Source organism: Ranitomeya variabilis, chromosome 6 (assembly GCF_051348905.1).
Source record: "Ranitomeya variabilis isolate aRanVar5 chromosome 6, aRanVar5.hap1, whole genome shotgun sequence".
Taxonomy (NCBI): Eukaryota; Metazoa; Chordata; class Amphibia; order Anura; family Dendrobatidae; genus Ranitomeya; species Ranitomeya variabilis.
This window is the reverse complement of record NC_135237.1, coordinates 55,457,907-55,484,800: the sequence shown is the minus strand read 5'-3', so window position 1 is coordinate 55,484,800 and position 26,894 is coordinate 55,457,907. Positions and strand designations below refer to the sequence as shown.

General features: G+C 41.8%; 1 protein-coding gene across 25 annotated transcripts in view; it reads left to right on the top strand.

The window, feature by feature from the left end:
* PARD3 (par-3 family cell polarity regulator) overlaps positions 1-26,894 on the top strand; it is a 637,712-nt gene that overhangs the window by 463,649 nt on the left and 147,169 nt on the right. For 23 of the 25 annotated variants that reach the window (XM_077268525.1, XM_077268526.1, XM_077268518.1 and 20 more), the window contains one exon: positions 20,433-20,690. In XM_077268525.1, coding sequence (XP_077124640.1) covers positions 20,433-20,690 — 258 coding nt within the window. Of the gene's footprint in view, positions 1-20,432; positions 20,695-26,894 lie in introns of those variants that run through there. The other 2 variants (XM_077268530.1, XM_077268527.1) reach the window with 1 other exon arrangement.

Genomic DNA, 26,894 nt, shown 5'->3' with positions numbered 1-26,894 from the left:
AATTTTTATATTGTACAAAGAAAATGGCAGGTCATCAGAGGAAAGTCTGTAGAGTCTGCGGACACACCGTCAGCTGAGCAAAGCCTTATTTGGGAACATTGAAGCTTCAGCTCCTCTTTTATGATCATTTTACAGAATTAGAACTGGCCCTCGGAGTGTTGTGACATGACGCTCCCGCCTCAGATGGATTTCCACGTATGATCCCATATAATAGGATTACACTACTTGCTTATGTAGCAATTGATGAATGCAATGATGAGACGTTCTCATGAATCCTTTGTTGTATTTGTAGGCCACAATTATAAGTTGAATTTAGTCAGTTTTTAATACATTTTAAAAAAAGAAAAGTATAACATGAGAATTTACATGCGACAGTACAAACTAAAGGTCATCACGGTGGCTCAGTTGCTTTGCAGCACTGGGGTCCTTGGTTCAAGTCCCACCATGGACAACATCTGCAAGGAGCTTGTATGTTCTCCTTTTTTTTTGCGTGGTTTTCTTCTGACACTCCAAAAACTAACTGATAAGGAATGTAGATTGCGAGCCCCTATGGCGACAGAGATGATGTCTGTAAAGCGCTGTGGAATATAATGGCGCTATGTAATTCAGTAAAATAAAATAGTGCAAAAAAAAATTCACAAAGAGCGGTCGTTTTAACACGTCTTGCTTGATGATGAGAGTTAAAAACTTATAGATGCAGAGGTTAAGTTCCTAAACAACTTGGATATCGAGCCAGTGACTGTCTAGTGTCACCTATACACGTCAAAGTCATCCAAACCCTCCGATTTCTGGGGTCCCATGAGAATTGGGAGGATTGAATTTAATCTCCCCAAACTTTTCTTGCATGCAGATCAGCTTTCTTCATAGAGAACTCATGAACATGCAGCTGAGATAGCTGTTGGCTGAAGGATGATCACCCACAGATACTGGTGTAAAGATGCTTATACAACTTGGAGCAGTCGGCCAAACTGATGACTCTCTCAATCTCCCTCATTATTGTGCTCAGGTCATCTGAGTGTGCATATGTTTTCATTAAGAACGGCGAAAAATGGTTCCAAAGTGTTAATTTTAACAAAGCCTGTTGACCATCTAATGTCTATGGGGGGCCTACCAATGGTGGCTGCTTATCTCATGAAGAAACAGAAAAGTTGGGCTGTAAGTCAAAATGCCTGATTGTTTTCCCCCAGAATATAGATAATGTTGAGGGAGAGGTCAGGCACATAAAATTGCAATTCTTGATATTATTGTTTCCTTAAGAAGCTTGGCCCCAACGAGAGGTAGGCCACCATATTCATTAGATGGTTAACTTGCTGGTCCTCCTGGAAATTTGCAGGTTCTATCAGCTTTAATCTGATGGGTATAGAGGCCTTAAGATTTATTAGGCATTTACACTGCAAAATTCAAGATATCAAGATAATCCTGCAGTCTGAACAGGCTGGCGATCACCCAACAATCAACAAAAACGCTAATTCGTTGGGTGAGACGGTCTTTCAGTTTGTGCTGCCGAGAACAATGTCGGCCTTTGCCCACTAGGCAACCAATTACTGATCTTCAGTTGGGCTGAGTTATTAAACGACTGTCGATCAGCAAACGGGCAGGTCGACTGGTGTAAACAGTGCCTTATTCAGATGCAAGAAAATTACTGCAATAGAGATAAAATTAAAAGGCAGAAAAGCGGGAAAAAAAGAATGGCGAGTGGAGAAGGTTTGACTGCTTAGTCATTCTTTGAAAGTCAGGAGAGTTTCGCAACGTGACCCATGCTGGTTTATAGAAGACTCTTGCTTTTCACAGTGCATTTCTCTATTCTAGTCTTTCAGGTGGGATCTAAGTAGATTAGTGTCCTGATTGCAAACCTCCAGCATTGCTGCCATAAATAAGTCCATCCAGTGAAGCAGCCCCATGTAAACTATCTTTGTGTTAACACCATCCTTGCCAAGTGAGGCTGAAGCGCATTGAAATCAGGAAGCGTTAATAATCCCGCTGGTATTCCAGCTCAGTATGCCGAACAAGCCTTGTGCAATGTCCGTTATGTACAGTTGCCAGAGTAAAGTTATATTTAATTTGATTTTAATTGCGGAGAAAAGAGCCTTTCTTTGTTCCCGCTCGTAGACAGCTTCATTTACGCCGTGAATAGAAACCCCCCCATCTATTGTCCATGGATAACTTTGTTCCCGCTATTACGAAGTTCATTTAGGATTGTCCATTTAATGCATATTTTCCTTCTCCGCCAAGCCTTATTCCTTTAATGATGTAATACTTCTGGGAAATTGGTTGGCAATAATGAATTTACAGTGTGCAAGCAGCATCAAACAAAAATCCTGTGGGGGCTTGAGAAAAAGCAAGTGGTCCATTAAAATGAAAATCAATTAGGTCTACAAATTTTATAGAGAAAACACCACACCCCACCCTCATCCTTCTAATAATAATGATACGCTTACAAGTTGGTTCTGCCTACACGCCTTTAATATCAGCTTGTATTGATTGAAGGCAGGGCACACATATTAATGATGGTGCTGGATACCATTGATCGAATAAAAGGGCTTTTTCCTGTATCCATATCTATTATTTAAAGCCAGCGAGGCTCTCAACTGAGTGAGAAACCGAGAGAGATCCAGGCACTAATCTCAGAAGGAACATCGTTCTTAAAGGGGGTCTCCATTTTTAAGATTTTATATGGTGATCTGTTAGCGGCTCATTGCTCCCGCTAACAAAAAGGGGTCCTGAGCTTGTGATGACCTCTTGGATGTTCTCAAGTAACAGTTGGTCATAGAGTCATACAGTTGTGATCTCCGTATTTCCCTTGGAAAAAAAGAATTATTGTCTTCCTCTTGATAATCACCAAAAATCTTTGTGACCATCACACGGTTGAGTTTTCAGGCAGCATAGTCACAAGTTCGTTTCTTAAAGCGATTGTCCTGTGTAGATATTTTTTTTTTTTGTAAAGGCAGGGAATGATTTAAAAGAAAAACAAACTAATCACATGGGTATCACTTGATGCTCCTGGATCCTGTCAATTTCCATTTTCATCCCCACAGCTGCTTACATGTTGTCTACCCACATGACTGCTGCAGCCAATCGCAATGATTTGCTGCAGAGATTACATAGGGATGTAAACGGAGACCTTCCAGAAGAGTGAGGAAAGGAGCAGATTATTTTTTAAAGCTTTTTTTTCCTTTAGAAACAAATCATATTCTTGAAATTCTTTTTAAGATGTCCAACCAACAGATATGTCCTTCCTTGTTTTTCTTCTTGGCTCAACGTATCCTGAGATATGAAAAATATTTCACAATCTCTTTCAGTATGTGCATATACTGTGTGTTTCCGGGAGGCCAACCACTTATTGTGATGGGAATTGCCTCATGTTCTGATTTTGTATCGACTTTATCATGAGGAACTGGAGCGTTAACAAAATGTTGGGAAAGTTGAACGTGAACTCTTGAATATCTTGACTGTCGATGATGTCAGTTGGCCCTCCACTTTTCTGTTCTTAGATTTTTCCTTTTTGATTTCTCCCACCGGAAACACCAATAAACAGTTGTGTAAAGTATTAGCTTTTGAAAAACTTAAAGGAAAGTATCTACAAAGTTGTTGGGTAGAGTTCCGCTAGAAAACAAACTATGTAAACTCTGTTCCATTTGTGATGTTATAGGAAAGTCTTCTTCCTTTATTGCACTCACATTATTATTTCTGCGTTTCTTACCAGGATAATTCTACACAAAATCCGTGACAATTTTCACATTCGCCTATGAAGTGTTGTCTGTCTCCATTAGTGAGCTGATTTCATTAAAACATTGTCTCGAGGTTTTCCATCAGTGAAAGCCGCTTGCTTGGCTGACCTTGTATCTCGGAGGCATTATTGAACTCGGATGACACGTATGTTTCTAGGGATAGTGGTAAGGTTTCTAGGAGTCTCATCTTTCATATTTTGGATATGAACAGATGGACTAAAAGCTTGTCTACAACTACAGTGAAGGTAGAAGCGGTGAACTTTATTTGCTCATTTTTTGACCTTCATCATCAGTCCGGGACTCTAGAATGTAATGTCCTGGTTGTCCTCGCTGTAGGTTTACTCTTTGATTAAGGCATCGTTCACACGTCGGTTTTTCTCGTACGAGTGCTAAAAAGGCAAAAAAGGAAGAATTTTAGAAAGCCCATTAGTGTTGAGCAAGGTAGCTTGTAATCTTTTATATCTACAGACAGAGGTTGCATAACAAAGAGGGGATAAGAGGTCCCCAGATCCAGACATGTACATGCTCAGCACCGCTCCCAGCCATACAGCAAAATAGCACTTAACCATTAGCCCTTTCTACAGGTTGTCTCATTGCAGTCGCGCAGTGACAGTCTATTGTTATTGCCATTCAGGAATAATGTGAGACGTAGTTATTAAAGGGGTGTGTTACATATTGCTGTGAAATGTCTTCCTGGCCTCTGGCACTGGAAGAGAAGAGGCCAATTCCTAATCACAGTGTGGTGTAATGAATCCATTTGTACGAAGCAGTAATTAAAATGATCTAGCACTGAACATTCCCAGGGGCTTCAATTGTACAACACCCCTGGGGAAAGTCGGCTTTCCCCATATGTCAGCTGGCACTGCGCGTTTCCTCGCTCTGTCCTGCTCCATGGGTGCTAGGAGCTGCTCTCTAATGAATAGAAATGTAACAGGCCGCGCTGGGGAAAAAAATGAGCGGTGCTGTTCCTTGATCACGGAGCTTCATCCATTTTAATTAGAAGAAAGGCTAGTGAGCACTGTGACAAGTGTCTAGAATTAAAATCATTAATTTGTGTCAGGCTGAAAAGAGACTGCTAATGTGGATTTAGTGACAGCAGGGAAGGAATTAACCTTATTATTGCATCTGCATCATATTTGTGGCTTTTAGATTTTACTGTTTTTTACACTTTTTTGTTGTTATCGGATCTTTTTTACTACTAGAAATGAGGAGGTTTCCCTATAACAAGCTATTTTTTTTTTTTTTATTGGCCACAACAAACGTGCTGCCTGCCAAAACCTGGTGTGTGGGCAATGCTTATAAGAAGATTTAGTCTTAGCAGAGGGTTGACTAAATGGGTTTTTTTCTGTAATCCTTGAATCTTGGCAATATTTTCCTTATGCTTTGTCTTTTGTTTACATTTTAATCTTTGCTATTCCCTTTTTTTTTCTCCTAAATATGTCTTTAGTTTTACACATGCATATATGCACAAACATAATATATATTCATATCCATCTATCGAAGTATATACCCGTTAGTGTATGTGTGTTTATAAATAAGTAATGTGTGTGCATATGTGTTCGTGTGTATGCACAGGTATATACTGTTTATACCATTCAGCAGAAGATGAGAAAAATGGACAAAACGTATGAGTATATAGTTGTGTATATGGCTTGAGAAAGGTCCCCATATGGACCGGAATGTTGCCACACAGGACAATTAAATATCACCACTTGTACTTACGGTAAATTTTTGGAGTACTGCTTTCCCTTTTTCGTTTATCTGGAAGATTGGTCTTTGCCTGGGAAGTCCTGCACCCATGTACTTCTTTGTTGATGCCGCACCTGTTTTTTCCTTTGTGTATGTAGAGACCTATATTTGTGTTTTTATTTTTTTTATGTGTGTACGGATATATATATATATATATATATATATATATATATATATATATATATATATATGTGTGTGTGTGTTTTTTACAAACACCGTATATACTCGATTATAAGCCGAGGCCCCTAATTTTACTACAGAAAACTGGGAAACCTTATTGACTCAACTATAATCCAGGTGTGCATTGTCCCCTCATCCCTATCCTGGTCTGCATGGCTCCTCATCCCCTTCCTTGTATGCATGGCTCCTTATCCCCATCCTTGTATGTATGGTTCCTCACCTCTATCCTTGTCTGCATGTCTCCTCATCTCTATCTTGTCTTCATGGCTCCTCATCCCCATCCTTGTTTTCATAGCTCCTCATCCCCATCCTTGTATGCATGGCTCCTCATCCCCATCCTTGTATGCATAGCTCCTCATCCCCATCCCCATCTTTGCATGCATAGCTCCTTATCCCCATCCTTGTATGTATGGTTCCTCCTCCCCATCTTGTCTGCATGGCCCCTTTTCCCCATCCTTGTATGCATGTCTCCTTATCCCCATCCTTGTATGCATGGATCCTTATCCCCATCCATGTATTTATGGTTCCTCATCCCTACCCTGGTCTGCATGGCTCCTCATCCCCATCCTTGTATGTATGGATCCTCACCCCTATCCTTGTATGCATGGCTCCTTATCCCCATCCTTGTATGTATGGATCCTTATCCCTATGTATGTATGGTTCCTTATCCCCATCCTTCTATGCATGGATCCTTATCCACATCCTTGTATGCGTGGATCCTTATACCCAACCTTCTATGTATGGTTCCTCATTCCTATCCTGGTATGCATGGCTCCTTATTAGTAATGAGCGAGTATACTCGTTGCTCTGGTTTTCCCGAGCACGCTCGGGTGATCTCCGAGCATTGGTGATGAGCGAGTATACTCGTTACTCGGGTTTTCCCAAGCGCGCTCGGGTGGTCTCCGAGTATTTATGACTGCTCGGAGATTTAATTTCCTCCCAGCAGCTGGATGATTTGCGGCTACTAGACAGTTTGTTTACATTTGGGAATTCCCTAGCAACCAGGCAACCCCCACATGTGCTCAGGCTGGGTAGCAGCTGTAAATCATTCAGCTGAGTTGATGAAAACTAAATCTCCGAGCACTAACAAATACTCGGAGATCACCCGAGCAACAAGTACACTCGCTCATCACTACTCCTTATCCCTATGCTTGTATACATGCCCCCCATCAAAAAACATTAAAAAAAAGCATCCTACTTACCTTCACTTCGCTCCCTTGCAGCGTCTTGTTCCGGTACCCACAGCTGCTTTATGCTTGTAAACAGTGCATGGCAAGGACGTTATGCGCTGCTTACATGCAGAGCACAGCTGCCGGAATACTCACTGTCCTCCATGCCGGGACTCAGTGCATGGAGAGCAGCAAGTATTCATTGCTCTTTAATAGCACGCACAATGTCAGCCTCAGCCGCCGATTTCCTGCAGCCGGGCGGTCAGGTGTGCCAGTACAGTGAATATCCTTTTCTCTTTAGCAACACGCACAGGAGTTAGCCGCAGCAGCCGGCTACTGCCTCTGTGACTCGCTGCTCTGCTGTTCACCCTCGCCCTCCATTATCTGGTACAATGTATATAGTACAAATATAAGGTGTGTGGGGGGGGTGTAGGGGCATTTTCAGCACAAAAAATTGTGCTGAAAATCTCAGTTTATATGCAAGTATATACGGTGTTGGGGACCCTTGGAGATTTGTGTACCCAGATGACTTTAACCGAGGTTTCAGACTTTAATTACGGTAGCCTGTTAGGGTTATGGCTTGTTAACCATCATTGATAGGAAAGCCCAGGTGATGCAAATTTCCCAGCTTTATAAAAACCCATCCTTCTCTAACCTTGTGCCAAAAAACAGCAGCCATGGGTTCTTCTAAGCAGCTGCCTAGCACTCTGAAAATGAAAATGGTGGAGGCCCACAAAGCAGTAGAAGGCTATAAGAAGATAGCAAAGCATTTTCAAGTTGCCTTTTCCACAGTTCGAAGTGTAATTAAGAAATGGCAATTGACAGTGGAGGTCAAGATAAGGTCTGGAAGACCAAGCTAAATTTCAGTGAGCTACTTGTCGGATTGCTAGTGAGGCAAATTAGAACCCCTGCTTTACTGAAAAAGACCGTCAGAAAAAGTTTGCATACTCTGCAGTTGTACTACATTGTTGTACTGATCAGAGACACCTGCACAAATATTGCCTTCATGGGAGAGTCCTTAGAAGAAAACCTCTCCTGCGCCCTCACCATAAAATTCAGCTTCAGAACAGAAGTATGCAAAAGAACATCTAAACAAGCCTGATGCATTTTGAAAACAAGTCCTGTGGACCGATGAGGTTAAAATAGAACTCTCTGGCCACAATGATCAAAGATATGTGTGGAGAAAAAAAGAGCATAGAATTTCAGGAAAAGAACATCTCGCCAGCCATTAAGCATGGGGGATCAATCATGCTTTGGGGTGGTGATGCAGCCAATAGTACAGGGAACATTTCAAACCTAGAGGGAAGAATGTATTGAATGAAATTTCAATAAATTCTTGATTCAAGCATAACACATCTGTAAAAAAAAAAAGAAAAAAAAAAGCTGAAGATGAAAAGAGGATGGCTTCTACAAATGGATAATGAGCCTAAACACCCATCAAAATCCATACCAGACTTCCTCAAAAGGCGCAAGCTGCAGGTGCTGAAGGTTTTACAATGGCCCTCACAGTACCCTGATCTGAACATCATTGAAAATCTGTGGCTAGACCTCAAAATAGCAGTGCATGCAAGACGATCCAGGAACCTCACAGAACTGAAAGAATTTTCCAAGGAAAAATGTATGAAAATCCCTCAAATAAGAATCGAAAGATGACTCTTGGCTGCCTACAAAAAGCGTTTACAAGCTATGGTGCTTTCTAAAGGGGGTGCTACTAGGCGACAACCATGCAGGGTGCTCAAAACCTTTTTTTTTGTGTATTCTTAATTTATTGCCACCAAAAGAAGTCAGATTGGCTCATACAATGATTTGACTGGCATCCACATCTATTCTACACATTAATTGTGTAAGTCCGTCCAAAGTGACCTAAACAACTATAACCCTATAATAACTATAATCGACACAACTGCATCACCACCAAAGGGAAAACTAAACATTAAATGATGCCCATTGACAACTATGGACTATCCATGTAGAGATATAGGGCAGAGACCCTCTTTATAGCTTTTAGCCACTCTGATTTATAAATGAATGTCTTGAACTTGGACTCCCATCTCTAAATCAGATAGTGCCTGTAAAAATGCGATCAAAACCATAAATGACAGTTAATAAAGTTTTCAAAGATAAATAGTGATCTTCTTGTAAAATGACTATATTTAGGATCTGTATAAAACAAATAATATATGTGAAATGCCCTTTGTAAACCATGAAATGTCACTCAAATTACAGACATTTCTGCTGTATCTAGGTTTTTAATTGCAGTATCTGTTCTAATGTACTTTATACAGGTAGAGACTTCTTGAGAAAAAAATCCACAGGGCTGGAATGTCTTTCACAACCTTCTTATTTTTTTTTTCATTCTACAGTGAAACAGTGAAATGAATTACTATAAAATTTTATTTCTCAGCATTTTAGCCTCTCCTTTCCGTCAGGTCCAGAAAAAAAAAAAAAAAGTGAGACACTTGACGACCTGCGGGTCACCACCAGAGAATATAGCGGTGTCATCTTTCTGCGGCAGCCATCTGGAACGCTTACCATCAACTACAGGGGAGTTGAACAGCAGGACACTTTTTTTTTGGTGTATTTATAAAGTTCCCCATAAGACCATAATATTTTTATACCGGAAAGCAAATGTTTCTTTTTTTTCTTTTCATCTAAATATTTCCTTTCTCAAGCGCCCAATACCGGAGGTTATGAAATTGTTTTTACAGACCCCACAGACGGTCACCAACTTTTTTTTTCTTTCAGTTATTATGAAAACCAATACTATATTAAAAGATGCTACGAAATGTAAAATCTAAGCTGGAACTTTTTTTGTTTTTAGGTGTAAATAATTACTTTTTTGCACCTGTGTTTATTTCTACTTTATGAAGTTGGGGGTTATTTTTTTGGTTAATTGAAATGATGGATGTAAGTACAGGATGATTTTGATGTGAAGTTTGTGAACCTTTTGTATTGTTCACGCCTCCACTCCCCTTACCATGACCTTAGTTAGGCACATACCTGGGAAGACGTGGCACTAACGAGCCACTTTGCCAAGCCCAGTAATTTTCCCCCCCTGTGAAAAGGGACAAAGTAGCACCATACACATTCTTCTTGCCAAGTAAAAGAGAGGATGAGCCAAGCCACGATTGGGCTCAATAGCTTCCTTATGTTCCTCTTTTATGGTGTCTAGTTGGCCATAGATATGTGACATTTGTAGGTCAAAGAATCTTTTAGCCTCTTTTCCTTCCGTTTCCCCAGATGCTTCACTTTCCCCAGATGTTTCTGCAGCGCCCCAGGGTCCTGGCCGTTGCAGTAATATCATTCTCATCTAGGGGGGAGTGATGTTACGTTTGAAGGCAATAAATGAGATCTCCTCACCAGGTAATCACAAACATACAACACACTTCATACTCCAGTCAACCAGGGGGAGCTATGCTCCTATTAAAGCACTCTTCACAATTAGGTAAGCTGACTGAGCTTGGCTCAGGACAGTTGCTATCTGAGCTCTGCTCAGGTAGTGGGTCCCTGACAGGGGTGGGATCCTGTCAGAGACCTAGACAGAAGGCCATGGAGCTGCGCCTGCCCAATGTGTGGCAGCTTCCAGAAAGAGACACTGAAGGAGAACTGTATTGTAAAGCGTGAGAAGTCATAGCAAAAGGAGAGGAAACCAGAAGGAGTTCTGCCCTGCACAGGCTGCCTCCTTCTGAGGCGCAGGATCCCGGTAGCCAGAACACCGAGGGAGCAATAGTCCTTTATGCCTTGCTCCAGAGACCAGCAGGACAGCTAATTTCACGTTACCTGCCCGACCCTATACCCAGGAGGCACGGTGGCAATTTGTGGGGGCTGGGGCGTGCTAGAGTCCCTGTAAAAAGCCTCAGGCCACCAGTCATACGGGTTTGTCCTCTCCATCCGGGGGACAGAGAGAGACACAACATCTAGAACATCTACTACAGTTGTGAGGACCTTATGAGAAGCTCAGCAGTAAGGTACTACAACACTCGGCGCTAGAGGAAGGCTACTGATTTCCACCTGGATAAGGGGACTCTGGATTTGCCTTCAGACCAGCCGGACTCTGCCTGCCCTGTGGTCTGATGCTCTGGACTGTGGATTCTGAAGCCTTCAGTAAAAAGGTAAAGAGACTCCAACCTTGTGTCCTCATTCTTCACTGCGCCTCTCACCAACCACCATCTACACACTGGGAAGCCCTGAGGATACACACTGGGAAGCCCTGGGGATACACTTCACCTGTGGGAAGTTATACCATCTATCTGCTATAACATCACCCCAGCGGACCCCTAATAAGCGTCGGTCACCCTAACTGAATACCACAGGTGGCGTCACGAACATTTCCCCTTTAAAGACCTTTCCCCCATTTACAGCGGATGTCCCTAGGGCCACGGACTGGGTCAGCCACCGTGACATACCCCTTGAGAACCGAAGGGCCCGGTACCGAGTACCCCACTGCCCTACGGGGGGCGATCCACTTCCCTTTCCCCAGAGGCTTCCCTGTCCCCAGATGCTTCCCTGTCCCCAGATGCTTCACTTTCCCCAGATAAAGCCATTGGAAAGAGAAGACTGTTCACCTGACTGGAGATAATCCACCAGTTCATTTGTTGTCTGAAAATACTGAAGATAGGGTCCATCGACAAGACATTGAGCACCATTAACAATAAAGTAGGGCCGAAAACGTACATTTGAGAAAAGAACCCAAAGATTTTGCTTCCAAGTTTATTTTTGCCATCACACCTAAGGAATCTGCTATGTCATCCAACATTTGCTTTATGTAGGAACAGCTTTAGTGCAATTTGACCTAGAAGTGAAATGTCTAGTTTTAACAATAAATCTCTGTACCATTTTAACACGTTTTAATACAGGGAACAAAGGTTCCTGTTCTGGGAAGATGCACACAAAAACTACTTTAATGCCTGCAATTTTCCGGAAAATGGTACTTTAAGGACAACTCAACTTTTGAACAACAATTTCCAACATTTCTAAATGTCAAGTGAATATTTAGCATTTTATTATTTTTTCCCCTTGCTCTGGTTTGTAAGGATGTTTTCTTCTTTCTTACTCCAGAAAGAAAAACTGAGGTTATAGGTACTTTTTTTTAAAACCTGGATTTAAGTGACTAACACTATAAAGGTCTGGTTAGGCAGAGAATTTGTTAATACATATAGGAATGCTGCTGGGTTGGAGGGTGTGGGGGACCTGACAGGTTCCCTCTAATATGTACAGCAATTATTGATTAAAAATGAAAATATATTGGGAAAAAAAATCTAATTGGATGTTAGATATTTGGAGATTGTATGCAAAAGTGACACAAGGACTCTCATGTTCCTTCTTTATACAAGCTTGTGAAATCTTATCAAGCCTGCAACCTTTTATATGTGGAAATTGGGATCTTTGTAAGTAAATAACCAGCTATTATTATGATTTATCTACAAAGTGCTGACACATTGCACAACTCTATTTATTCAATCAGATTATTTCCATCTTCTGGGGATTGTGCAAACTGATTTATGTATCTTAAATGTGTAAATTATGACCAGTTTTCAATAAAACCAGGTAACTTGCCAGCAGGGTTTTCGATTTATAATAGAAAGCTAGATCTGCTGGAAATGTGAGGAGAACATATAAAAAATCATCAAAATAAAATGTCTGGTTGGGACCTTGCCAAAGTGACAGCGAGGAAGTTTTCTGCTCTAATGACTGTTAGGGTGCGTGTCCACGGTCCGTAATCACGGTGCTTTGGATGGAGCGGCTAACTCGCTCCGCCCAAAGTGCCGCCCCCTTCTGTACGCGCGGTGATTCCGGATGTGTCCATTGCACACATCCGGAATCTCCGCACCCTCTACATAGGGCCCTGTGATTTACCTTGCGGCGACGTAGCGTCGCCGCAAGGTAAACAGACATGCTGCATTCTAAAAAGACGCGCCGCATGTCCGGAAACGCAGGGCCGCCGGATGTGTGTTCGCACGCATGGTGGAGATGGGATTTCATAAAACCCCCTCCACTGTAACATCTGGACGCTGCTGGTTGAACGCTGCGGTTGTACACAGCGTTCAATCTGCAGCTAATCCGGATGTAATCCTGAAAGTGGACACATACCCTTAAGGTCCTTGCACACAAGTGAATTACATGACCATGTTTGAACTGTATCTCGTCCAATTTGTCAAGTTGCAACACACAAGGTGATAGAATCTATGAATTCAGCATGATCATTAGCATGCATTCTAATCAGGGATTCTAACGGGCTGCTATGTTGCAACATTTCATGCAGTCATATGCCAGAAAACTGGTGAAAACCTAGTGCTTAGAGCTGATCCCTGGAGTGTTCCATGAGGTGGAGATCAATGCATGATCACCATATTGTTAAAGGGGTTGTCCGTTATCAATCAACCCTTCTTCTAGTGCTAAAGTAACCCAGATTAAAAGCAAACAATGAAACCCTCCCGAATCTGTGCCGTTCCAGCAATGTCAGCACTGTTGCTTTTGCAGTCATGTGACATTATGTGAAGTGGCCACTGCTGCCAGTCAGCCGGATGCCAAACCGCTGATTGGCTGCAGCCATCACTATTTTGTTGGTGCGGATGTTGACGTCTCTCAAAGGGCGCTGGTTTGGATGCTAAGTATTCCTTTTTCTTTTTTGTCTATTAGTGGATATCTTTTAAGGGATCCTTGTTAAAAGCAGAAACTCCTCTAAGTTGGTAGTAGAATTAATCACATTTTTCAAGATTCGGTTTCTGATTACGATCATCAGCGAATATTGGTTTTGCAATATTCACCGAACGTCATTGGGAGTAGAAATTACCAAATATATTCGAAACTGATCCGCAAACATAAATTCGGCACGAATAGGGTTTCAAAATGGCACGAATATGGCAAATTCATATTTGGCGAACAAATTCAAACAACTCGCTCAACTCTTGTTGTTTTTTTGTCTCTCTTTTTACAAATAAATATATTTAAGATTCATTTTATTTGTGTGGCATTCACGTGTGTAAATGACAGCAGTGTTGTGTCCTGTCTGAAATCCTGTTCCAGTGTTATGGCGGCACTTATTTTGAAAGCAATATTCATTTATCGCGTCTTCTCTGTTATGGCGACTTTTCACTTGGTAACCTTTTGCACCGGCTTCATCTTGGAGGACCTGAGAGTGCAATTTTAGTCTCTTATTGTACTGCATTAGATCAGTTGGTTAAGAGAATTTTTTCTTTATTGAGAGTGACTGTAAAATTCTGGTAATAAAAAGTATAGAGTCCAGATGTTGCTGGGAGAAGGGTGACACATGGAACAGCTCATTGTATGTACTAACTAGAGCATCGTGATCCTGCCCTTCAGCAAATTGGAGGACACTAATTTTCTTCTATTTTATACCTCTTCTCTTCTGGGCATCTCACGACTTTATATGTCATTGATGGGAAACTGTTCTGCAAAGACGTCTTGTTGTGGTGTGTCCAGGAGATTCACAAATATCTGACAATGTTTCCCAGATGACTCCTTTTGTACAGTTTTAAAAACAATTTTTTGGATTGTTTGCCAGATATAATTCCTACCGAGCGTAACAATGTGATCTCTGTGGGAATAAGAAGCTACGTGTACTGTAGTTTTAACATGCCGACAATATATGGTTGGTTTAACTGGCTATTCATTGATTATAATGGTTGCCATTGGGCCACCATACGTTTACCCAAACACCTTTCGATCCTCTGTAGAAGAAAATACCATTGTGGCTTTCTTTAGAGTCTTAGCTATTCCCTCTTAAAGGAATAGAGCAGACCTTGACGATTTGGGGGTGCCTGACCACTGGGATCCCCAGCTATGCCATGAATTGGACTCAGAAACCCAGGAACCATGCTCTGCAGGGCCCAGTCTTGAATGGAGCAGAAGTGCTCAAGCTTGACCTCAGTTCTAATAATGTTCTATGCGACTGCCTGAAAAAGAACAACGGAATGTATGGCAACTTGGTTAACTGGATGGGTCGATTCTAGCCTTTCTACTGTGTATTGAAGCCCACCTCAGAAAGGCCCATACAGGCGAAAATTGTGTCCGACAGAGCACACATCTGCATCATTAAAGACAATGACCCCAGTGAGCGTAAATTGCCAAACCTCGTTTTCCATGGCTTCAGCCGTAAGCCCCTCGTAGCCACTCGCCGTAGACTAAAATGCTATATGAGACAAGCCGTATAGGTTCAGACAGTGTCCGTACCCATCTTATATGCTTGCCGCATCCTGCACGATAAGTAGTAACTAACCAATGTGTCTCAGGAGCAGAACAGCCGTGCTGTACATCGCCATGCTGCCGCCCCTGTGAGATGATTTAAGCCACCAACCGAAGCCCCAATCGGATGGGCAATCAGTTCTTTGCATGACAAAGATTAGATGCAATAAAAAGAGAACAAGAGAAGACCTTCCAAATTAATCCAATGTGGAAAAGTCATGTATTGAACTGTATTGATAAGCCCATGGTGTGTTTTTGGACATGCTAGGTCTGTCACCACAGTTTAGTTTGTCTGATATTGTCTCGGTTTGCAGGTCTTTTCTTTGGCTCCCCTCCTCCCATTAATGTAAATGTTGCCTTATAGGTTTGCGGTGGATTGAAATGTGCAGTGAAATGTGGAAGTGCAGAGAGAAGGCTGTCAAAATATGGTCTCGTTGGAGTGCTGCGCTGAATATGTGAGCCTGCTTCCTCAGCAGCTCACCTAATTGTCAGGGCTTTCCAGAAAGGCAGCGGCCCTGCAGCACACCGTAATGGTCCATCAGACTGGCACCTGTGTATATTGTGTAATCACTATCCGTCAGGCTTGACATTTCTCAACTTTCTTTTGAAGGCATATGTGTGCATTTAAAATGCATAGCTTACAGTAAGTAGTGTATCTGGAACAGCGGCTTAGCAAGAGCGGAAAAAAAACCCTCCTCTCCTGCTCGTTTCTTCAGTCAAAAATATATGATGGGAAAATGTGCCCAAAGCCATTGTAGTTCTCCACGTAGCCGATCGGGGAAAGATTTTCAGACAGGCTGCAGAGACAAAATATGTGTTCTACAATCCTGAATTGTAAATACTTTCTTTACTTTAATTTCCTTTCCATATAGCACTCATGGATTCTGGAAATCTTATTTTTCTTTTTTCGTGACTTGGCAATGCAAACATCAGTGGTGAAGTGCTCCAGAAAAAAGCTCATGTGCCTAATCTTGGTGAGCGATGGCTGCCCGGCTCTGGGGATCCATCTAACCCTGTTATCGAGTAATGTAAAAGTGAGCTACACGCTGCACACGATACACCTCCTATAGCACAAAATAATGGGCAAAAACGCAAAGTTTTAACCTGTTCACCCCGAAGCCTGTTTTCAACTTCCTGGCCAGGCCATTTTTTCAATTCTGACCACTGTCACTTTATGAGGTCATAACTCTGAAACGCTTCAACGGATCCTGGTGATTCTGAGATTGTTTTCTCGTGACATATTGTACTTTATGATAGTGGTAAAATTTCTTCGATTTGACTTGCGTTTATTTGTGAAAAAACGGAAATTTGGTGAAAATTTTGCAATTTTTAAACTTTCAGTTTTTATGCCCTTAAATTAGAGCGTCATATCATACAAAATAGTTAATAAATAACATTACCCACATGCCTGCCTTACATTAGCACAATTTTGGAAACATAATTTTTTTTGTTAGGAAGTTATAAGGGTTAAAATTTGACCAGCGATTTCTCATTTTTACAACAAAATTTGCAAAACCATTTTTTTTAGGGACCACCTCACACTTGAAGTCACTTTGAGGGGTCTATATGACAGAAAATGCCCAAAAGTGACACCATTCTAAAAACTGCACCCCTCAAGGTACTCAAAACCACATTCAAAAGTTTATTAACCCTTCAGGTGCTTCACAGGAATTTTTGGAATGTTTAAAAAAAATTGAACATATAACTTTTTTTCACAACATTTTTACTTCAGGTCCAATTTGTTTTATTTTTCCAAGGATAAAAGGAGAAATTGGACCCCAAAACTTGTTGTCCAATTTGTCCTGAGTACGCTAATACTCCATATGTTGGGGTAAGCCCCTGTTTGGGCGCACGGGAGAGCTTGGAAGGGAAGGAGCACTATTTTACTTTTTTCAACGCAGAATTGGCTGGAATTGAGATGGGACGCCATGTTGCGTTTGGAGAGCCCCTGATGTGCCTAAACAGTGGAAACCCCAATTCTAACTGAAACCCTAACCCAAACACACCCCTAATCCCAACCATAACCCTAACCACACCCGTAACCCCAACCGTAAATGTAATCCAAACCCTAGCTTTAACCCTAACTTTAGCCCCAACCCTAACTTTAGCCCCAACCCTAACTTTAGCCCCAACCCTAACTTTAGCCCCAACCCTAACTTTAGCCCCAACCCTAACTTTAGCCCCAACCCTAACTTTAGCCCCAACCCTAACTTTAGCCCCAACCCTAACTTTAGCCCCAACCCTAACTTTAGCCCCAACCCTAACTTTAGCCCCAACCCTAACTTTAGCCCCAACCCTAACTTTAGCCCCAACCCTAACTTTAGCCCCAACCCTAACTTTAGCCCCAACCCTAACTTTAGCCCCAACCCTAACTTTAGCCCCAACCCTAACTTTAGCCCCAACCCTAACTTTAGCCCCAACCCTAACTTTAGCCCCAACCCTAACTTTAGCCCCAACCCTAACTTTAGCCCCAACCCTAACTTTAGCCCCAACCCTAACTTTAGCCCCAACCCTAACTTTAGCCCCAACCCTAACTTTAGCCCCAACCCTAACTTTAGCCCCAACCCTAACTTTAGCCCCAACCCTAACTTTAGCCCCAACCCTAACTTTAGCCCCAACCCTAACTTTAGCGGGAAAATGGAAATAAATACATTTTTTAAAATGTTATTATTTTTCCCTAACTAAGGGGGTGATCAAGTGGGGTTTGATTTACTTTTATAGCATTTTTTTGGCGGATTTTTATGATTGGCAGCCGTCACAAAGACGCTTTTTATTGCAAAAAATTGTTTTTGCATCACCACATTTTGAGAGCTATAATTTATCCATATTTTGGCCCACAGAGTCATGTGAGGTCTTGTTTTTTGCAGGACGAGTTGACGTTTTTATTGGTACCATTTTCGGGCACATCACATTTGTTGATCGCTTTTTATTCCGATTTTTGGGAGGCAGAATGAACAAAAACCAGCAATTCCTGAATTTTTTAGGGGGGGCGTTTATACCGTTCCGCATGTGGTAAAATTGATAAAGCAGCTTTATTCTTCGGGTTAGTACGATTACAGCGATATCTCATTTATATCATTTTTTTATGTTTTGGCGCTTTTACACAATAAAAACAATTTTATATACAAAATAATTGTTTTTGCATCACTTTATTCTGAGAGCTATAACTTTTTTATTTTTCTGCTGATGTTGTATGGCAGCTTTTTTTTTGCGGAAAAGATGACATTTTCAGTGGTACCATGGTTATTTATATCCGTCTTTTTGATCACATTTTATTGCACTTTATGTTCGGCGGTATGATGATACAGCATTGTTTTTTGCCTCGTTTTTTTTTTTTTTTTTTTTGCTGTGTTCACTGAAGGGGTTAACTAGTGGGATAGTTTTATAGAGCAGGTTGTTATGTACGCAGCGATATCAAATATGTGTATTTTTATTGTTTTTTTTATTTACATAAATAAATGAATTTATTGGAAAATATTTATTCATTTATTTTTTTTCTTTATTTGAGGATTTTTTTTTTTTATGCATTCTATTTTTTTTTTTAACTTTATAACATATCACTATATTTCATCAGATCGCTGATCTGACACTTTGCATAGCACATAGCAAGCCACCTGAGTGAAGGACCCTGAAGGAGCCCCGCTTCCATTTTGGATCCGGGGACTCCTTCCAGAACACCGGAACAACGCGATCGCATCGCGTTGTTCCAGTGGGAGAGCCCCCGTCCCTGCGCGATGCCCCTCTATGTTGCTGTCACTACTGTCACATACAGCTGACACCCTCACGCGATCGCCGCGGTGCTCACTGTGAGACCGTGCGATCGTGCCGCCGTACTACCGTGTTTCCCCGATAGTAAGACAGCGTCCTACATTCTTTTACCACTCAAAAGTCCCACTATGTCTTACTTTCGGGGTATGTCTTATATTGGAAAATTGCGCCGTATATTGCGATTGCGCCGTAAGTAGTGTTGAGCGGTACCTTCCGATACTCAAAGGTATCGGATGGTATCGGCCGATATCCAAAAAGTATCGGATATCGCCGATACCGATACCCGATATCAATGCAAGTCAATGGGACACAAGTATCGGAAGGTATCCAGGATGGTTCCCAGGGTCTGAATGAGAGGAAACTCTCCTTCAGGCCCTGGGATCCATATTCATGTAAAATAAAGAATAAAAATAAAAAATATGGATATACTCACCCCTCCGGCGGCCCCTGGACCTCCCTCTTGTTGCCTTTCCACAGCACAGGTTATGAGGAAGCTGCAGATTCTAGTGGGGAGCCTGAAGGACCTGTGATGATGTCAAGAAGAGGGAGGGCTCTGAGCTGCTCTGAGCTGCCATGTGACGCTCCAGCCCGCCCACTTCTTATATCATCACAGGTCCTGTGTGTGCACAACACTCGGCGTCCAAGCATGGCAGGCAGGTATGCAGATATCTCCTGGCCCCTGCTGCTGCCTCCTCCTCCCACAGACAGGAATCAGCAGCTGAGGAAGCCATGTGTGTCCCTGCTTAAGTGCAGCATTCATTTGCTGCTCCCGGCTCACCACTCAGCCGATCGGTGGACGGGGAGCCGCTAATGAATATTCACTGCACTTAATCATCGGGACCACGTGGTTTCCCAGCTCTGATTCCGGGCAGCGGGGTAATGCAGCAAAAGGTACCGGTACGGCTTATATTTTTCAAACGTACAGTTTACTATGTCTTACTTTCGGGGGTGCGTCTTACATTAGCCGACCCCGCTAAAACCCCCACTACGTCTTACTATCGGGGGTGTCTTACTATCGGGGAAACACGGTAGTACTGCGGTTTGTGGGAACTCAGTTCCCGCAGAGCAGTACTAGTACGGCGCATGTCAGGAAGGGGCTTGTCGGAGGTAGAAAGTAGTGATGAGTGATCGTGCTGACATAAGATGTTATCTCAGCATGCTAACTGAATGTCTTCAGTGTGCTGCATGTCTTACGGCTAACAAACAGGCAATCCCTGCATGTATTGCGGCTGTTAAACAGACTAGAGATATGCAGCCGCGGGGACTCAAACATATTATTCGAGCATGCCGAAGACACTCGGTTAGCACCCAAGCATGCTTGTATAACACCTTATTGCACCATACTAGTCAAACAGCTGGATCAAAAACGTAGTCTACAACATTTTTTGATCTTGATATGATCTGACTATATTGTTAGGCAAAGTCTATTACAGAAAAAAAGACACTATCCAGACAAAATGGACATATTGCAATCCAGTCTTACTTTTTATGGAAACTCTTTTGTCCTTTTGTTTACTGCAACTCATGATACTTCTACCATTTTGTCTTTGTTTTCCCCTTTACTTCCCTATTTTTGCATCAAAAACATGATTTGAGTCCACAAATTTTCAACTTTTTTGGTCTATCTCCATAGGATTCAGGCAAAGACACGAGAGCTTCGTGAAAGACAAGCTAGAGAAAAGGACTATGCTGAGATCCAAGAATACTCAAAGAACTACGGAGGGGCAGAAGAACCCACCTATGCCAACACCGGCCATTATGACACAGCTGCAAGCAGTGGTACGCTAAATATGAACAGCAGACCGCAGAGTCCAAGAGATAACAAGCAGATGGAAGCATTGTATGCTCAAGTAAAGAAACCGAGGGGTTCAAAGCCTCCACCTGTAGACAGGTAGGCACTAGACAAGAATCAGTGCGTCCTTTACCATGAATTCTTAATGTCTTACATTTTTACTGTGAATGGTCCTTTACCAGTGTCTGATTATTTTTTTTTTGTTTTACAAGTATGTTCCGAGTAGTGCTATCTATCTTTTGTAACTAAGCAACTCTTATACATAATTTTAATGGAACTAAAATAAAGTATTTTATATATGAAAAGTCTTTATGTCCGTTGGTGGTGTTCTACTTACATGATGGTTCGGTGCATTTACATTAAAGAGAATGTATCATCCATTTTTCTTTCTTGTAGAGAAGAGAAATGTGTTTTGAATTTTTATATTTTTTTTTAGCTTTTTATTTTCTTTATACAAAAAAAAAACAACTCTTTCTTGACAGCCACCATATTGGTGAAGCACCCTTCCTGTGTTGTCTTTATAGGCAATACAGGAGGGTATATGTGTGCTTTATAGCTGCTGTACTAAGCGTTAGGGCTCATGCATATGACCGAATAAATCATACGAGTATTATCTGTGGTTTGACCGACAGTACTCATACCCATGTTATTCTATGGGGCTGTGTACTAGCTTTTACCCTTTACCAAGTGGTCTGAGGGAAAAAAAAATCACATCATGCATGATTTGCCTCCGAGAATCAGATGGCGTGCGCCCATTTCATGTCTATGGGTATGTAAAAAAAAAACAAAAAAACGGACCGCACTCGGTTGACATCCGAGTGCTGTCCGATTTTAAAAGGAGGATAATGGAGGAGGTGGAGAATTTTTTTTTCTCTCTACTGCCAAGAAAATCTGATCCCACTCTGATCAGAAAGCATAGTCAGACCGATTTTCTTTGATGGAGAGAAACAGGTCTTGTGATATTGGCTTAAGCCAGATAAAAGTGCAGCAGTAATACAGTTGTCAGGAAGAAATGAGGTTCTGTATCCTCCAACAGAACAGGGAGTGACATGGGTACTGCGTGCAAAACTGTATATACATTGCTACCATAATGCCATATCTAGACCACCAACAATACATGAGAGTTGGCATCAAATCCTCTGCTCACTCTGACCCAGTCTACACTGCAAAGCGGTGAAATGAACTGCACAAAAAATATCCGCACATTTGTGTTTTGTCCAGTAAGCAGTTTAAAAAGAAATATTAAATAATATATTTTTTCTTTATTTTATAGTTCATATTCATATCACCAACATTTTGTGAAGACAATATTTGGATTGAAATCTAGTGATGAGCGAGTGTACTCGTTGCTCGGGTTTTCCTGAGCACGCTCAGGTGATCTCCGAGTATTTGTTAGTGTTCGGAGATTAGGTTTTCATCACGGCAGCTGAATGATTTACAGCTACTAGACAGCCTGAGTACATGTGGGGGTTGCCTGGTTGCTAGGGAATCCTCACATGTAGTCAAGCTGTCTAGTAGCTGTAAATCATTCAGCTGAGGTGATGAAATCTTAATCTCTGAACACTAACAAATACTCGGAGACCACCCGAGCAACGAGTACACTCACTCATCACTACTGAAATCCTGATTTTCTTTATTTTTTTATTTTTTTGTGTAATCATACATTCTCGTTAATGGCCTTTACACAGGTTTGGGCTGTTGATATAAAAGGATTTTATCTCCTCTTTTTAGACCAATTCTAAATCACGTTGGAAATAAAAGAAAAAAAAATCACAAATTAAAGCAGCCAGGTTGTGGTTGTAATAATGGCCTTTTCATTGTGTGTTGTCTTTTTAGGCTGTGAGCTCCTCCATTGATTTCTTGCCTAAGCCCTTTGATATTTAAGCGTGTTTTTTACTACAAAGAAATTGCCTGGAAAGGTGACAAGCCCTAAATAAGTTTGTGCCGTTAAAAAAAAGGGGGGGACTTTACTGGTAGCCTTTTTTTTCTTATTAGAAGATCCATTCTGCAGAAATTGACTTTGCAGCAAGTCTTTCTTGTTGACCTAATTAGGAGCCCTGTCGAAATTCTGCTTCGTAATCTTAAAGTTTGACTTCAGTTTTACCATCACATGCCACATTTTATACTTGGCACTGGGGATCCTTTTTGCTTAACATGGTCTGAAACACAATGCAAAAAAAAAAAAAAAGCTCTGCAATTTGTTTGCTCTTAGCGATGTTTAATTGGAAAGCTGTGAAATGTTAACTCGAGCCCTTGGGTTAACCTGAAACGCATCTTTTCAAAGCTTTGGCTTCATCCTGAAAGGGTAGATTAGACGGGCATCTAACGGTTTCCTCCCTCAAATGTGAAATATCATGATACAGCTCTGTGTTTTAGGGCTTATACTTTTTTTTTTTTTCTTTTTTTTTTTATGTGTATGAAAAAAGGCAAACTAAAATTATGGAGCTGAAATGATTAAAGAATTTAATTGGAATTAACCCTCACCTCCAGTTATTGAAAACAATGAGTTGTGTATCATTATCTAAATATCACCTTTGTATACATAGTGCATCAGTACGAAGACGGTTCTCCGTACGTGACTGTTGCGGTAAATATAGCAAATTTAGATCATGTTTTTTCTTTGACTCTTTAGAACACTACATTGCGTCATCCCTCTTATTCTTCATGGGAATGAGTGTAAAGATGCTGGGTGCTATCATTTGTCTCGCCCCTACAGTGTCCGACACTGTCGGCTTTTTTCGGTCAGCCAACTCTTCTGGCAAGAAGAGTTGTCAAAACTGAGTGTCATTTTATTTTTATGTTTCAAGGAGGAATAACAGAAGGACAGCACAACACATTTTACAAAGGTGTGCCCCAGAATAGTACATTTCCTAATTAATATAAAAAATATAAGTTTTTACTAAAACATATATATATATATATATATATAATCAGATGAGTGGACAGGTCCTATACATGGTGGAAGTCCTTTATAAGGTGGAAGTCCGGGATCTGCCCCTTTCAGCTGTCAGGGAGGAGAAGGTCCACAAGACTCTAGCTATGGATTGCCGATGAGGACTCTGGACTAGGGTCCTGCAACTACTTCTGCTCAACTTTAGCAGTTACCTAGTAATCATCTTCTCATCGGTGGTTTTGTTGCATGTAATTTAGTATATTTTTATTGTTCATGTCTGACAACAGTAAGACTTTTGTCTTTGTAGAGTAGGTAATTTCAGAGAATGTTGCTGGGATGTAAAGCCTGAGGATGTGTAGACTGGCAGCCTAATCCAAAGAAGGGTCAGGATGTGTTGCAGGTTATAATGTCGCTGATGAAGATTTAAAGGGCATCGGTCAGTAGGATCAACCCTGCTAAGCCGTCTACATAGGCATGTAGGTCAGAGAAGGTTGAATCAAATGATACCTTGATATCCGCAATTCAATGAATGGTTAACGAGAAATCCATGTTTTTATTTAATACAAATGAGTTTAAAAGATCTTTGTTCCAGAGAAGGATTTTACGTAGAATCTGCCTTCTGAGATGATTGTAATCCTAGCAACACCCCTGTAAATTATCCCCTCTCCCTTTGTGGATCAAATGTATGGGTTCGTGGTAGTGTCAATTATAGAATGCATACGTTCCTGGTAAATTTGATGTCCCATGTCTCATTGGTGACATGGTGATACCTACCAGGAGCCCATACATTCTAACATCTACCCTACCAGGGGCCCATACATTCTAGCATCTGCCCTACCAGGAGCGCATACATTCAAGTATCCTTCCTTCCAGGTGCTCATACATTCTAGCATCTGCCCTACCAGGAGCCCATACCTTCTAGCATCTGCACTACTAGAAACCTATACATTTTAGCATCTGCTCTACCAGGAGCCCATACATTCTAGCATCTGCCCCACCAGGAACCCATACATTCTAGCATCTGCCCTACCAGGAGCCCATACCTTCTAGCATCTGCACTACCAGAAACCTATACATTTTAGCATCTGCTCTACCAGGAGCCCATACATTCTAGCATCTGCCCTACCAGGAGCGCATACCTTCTAGCATCTGCCCTACCAGGAACCCATACATTCTAGCATCTGCCCTACCAGGAGCCCATACATTCTAGCCACATAAGGAGAGGGGAGCAATTTACATACAGGGGGGTGGTTACGAATTACAATCAGCTCTGGAGGCAGACTCTGGAACAGATCTTTTCAGATCATTTGTATATAAGAAAACCATTGATTTGTTGTTAACAATTCGTCAGATTGCAGATATGAAGGTATAATTTGATTAATCTTCCGATGACCTGCACACCCATATAAATGTCGTCGGAGGGTTGACCCTAGTGACAGATGCCCTTTTAAGAGATTCCAATAATTTTTTTGATTCCTTGTGCTGATTTTCTTCATCTTTACCAGAAACTCTTGTCTCAGCTGCTCTTGGAGATGATGAAGACATGACGTGATTGATTTGTAACATGGCATTCGGATATTCATAACAGTTCTTAAGCCAGATTTAGGATTTAGTCTGGTTTCACATTTGCGGATGGAGGTGCTGCGGAGGGCTGCGTACGTCCTCCGTGAAGCTCCGCCCACCTCCGCACCTCCTCCGGTCAGCTCCGCCTACGTCGGCATGTGGCCTGCGTACCCTATCTTTATCATTAGGTACGCAGGCCATGCCGATGAATGCGGATGCCTCCGCATGTGTCGTTTTGACGGTGCGGCGACCTGCGCCGAACGCAACAAGTTACATTTTGGTGCATCCGCATACATCGGCATGGCCTGCGTACCTAATGGTAAAGATAGGGTATGCATGCCGCATTCCGATGTAGAAGAAGCGGATGGCTGGCACACAACTTAAAATGGAGTGTATGGTGCTAGTGAACGGATTGAGGAATCCCATAAACTGCAAAGTCAGTAATCACTGCACTCATATCAGGGCGGATTTTGCTTCAAGTGAAAATTTATTAGAAAATTTAATAGGTGATAAGCGACAGGCAATTTGACGTTTCGGCCACACTGTGGCCTTGATCACAATGTCGCGTTGCAAGAATTGTGTCAATCGTATTTGTATAGTCCCATCAGGGGAAAAGGGTATTGTTAGGTATGTCGCTCAGGGGAGTCCCGTAGTGCCTGGAATCGTAGCCCTCCCACTTTGCCACCAACGTCGGCTTTTTAAGCTACGATTCCAGGCACTACGGGACTCCCCTGATCTCTCTTTAATTACAGCATATACCATCCTCAAGGCTTATACTCCGTGCAAGGTGTGTTACAAATGTTCTTTATACCCTAACCACAAGATCAACATATGCCTTTCCAAGGTGGCTATTAGCGACATACCTAACAATACCCTTTTCCCCTGATGGGAAAAAACGGTATTAAAGTTATCAGTCTCGGCAACGCATTGCCCTGTAGAAACAGGTGATGTGCTGGCGAGAAAGATGATCTTGTTCCGTGCACTCTACATTCTGATCGGTCCGTGTACATGGGCCATGAAACCACTGGCTTCTCTATAGCCGATGGGCAGAAGCTTGACGGCTGCGATCAGCTTTTCTAAATTAATTACTAATCTGATGTACCATTAATATGTAATCGTATAGCGGCCCGTTACCTGCTGCTCACGAATGGCGGCATGCATGTCTTCTCACGGAAGCAGCATCCTTTTCCTTTCCAAGCACATACACAGGTCCTGTAAAACCTTTTTCTTTCCGCTCTTCTATCTCTGGACTCTTTGATTGACATGAAATTGGCACAAAACTACTGCAAATCTAAATAGCCCGCAAATGGTCGGCTAGCCACACGTAGCTTTTTGTGGATGCTTTAATGGACACATAATCACATGTTTTTCTGTATGCCTTTTACCACTGTTGGGAAAATGCCCATTTTAGACAAAAGACCTTTAGCGAACTTGTGTATATTGCTATGCAGGCATGTCAGGCGAGAGAAAAGGGAAGACCGGGCTAATAAATCACTCAGTGCTTTTGTTTATTTCCTTAAATATTTTAATTCACTTTCTCTCGTTTCTGTATGTAGAGCGCTTATTAAGAAATGTATTACTTTTAGAAAATTCATCATTAGACCCTTTCTTCTGTAAGAAGACTCTTACATGATTGTAGTGGATGCATCGAGGTTCGGGTCAGGCTCACACGGTTTAGGGAAGCACCTATTAATGTTATTTCAGGTCACCTTACATACCCCACTGATAATGGGCATGGGGGATTGTATTGTACACACCCTACACCATTGCCGTATCATGGACATTACCTTTCCAAGATGTATCATTTCTCCTTGCGGAGAGTGACATGTTAAGCATGCCGAGGTGAG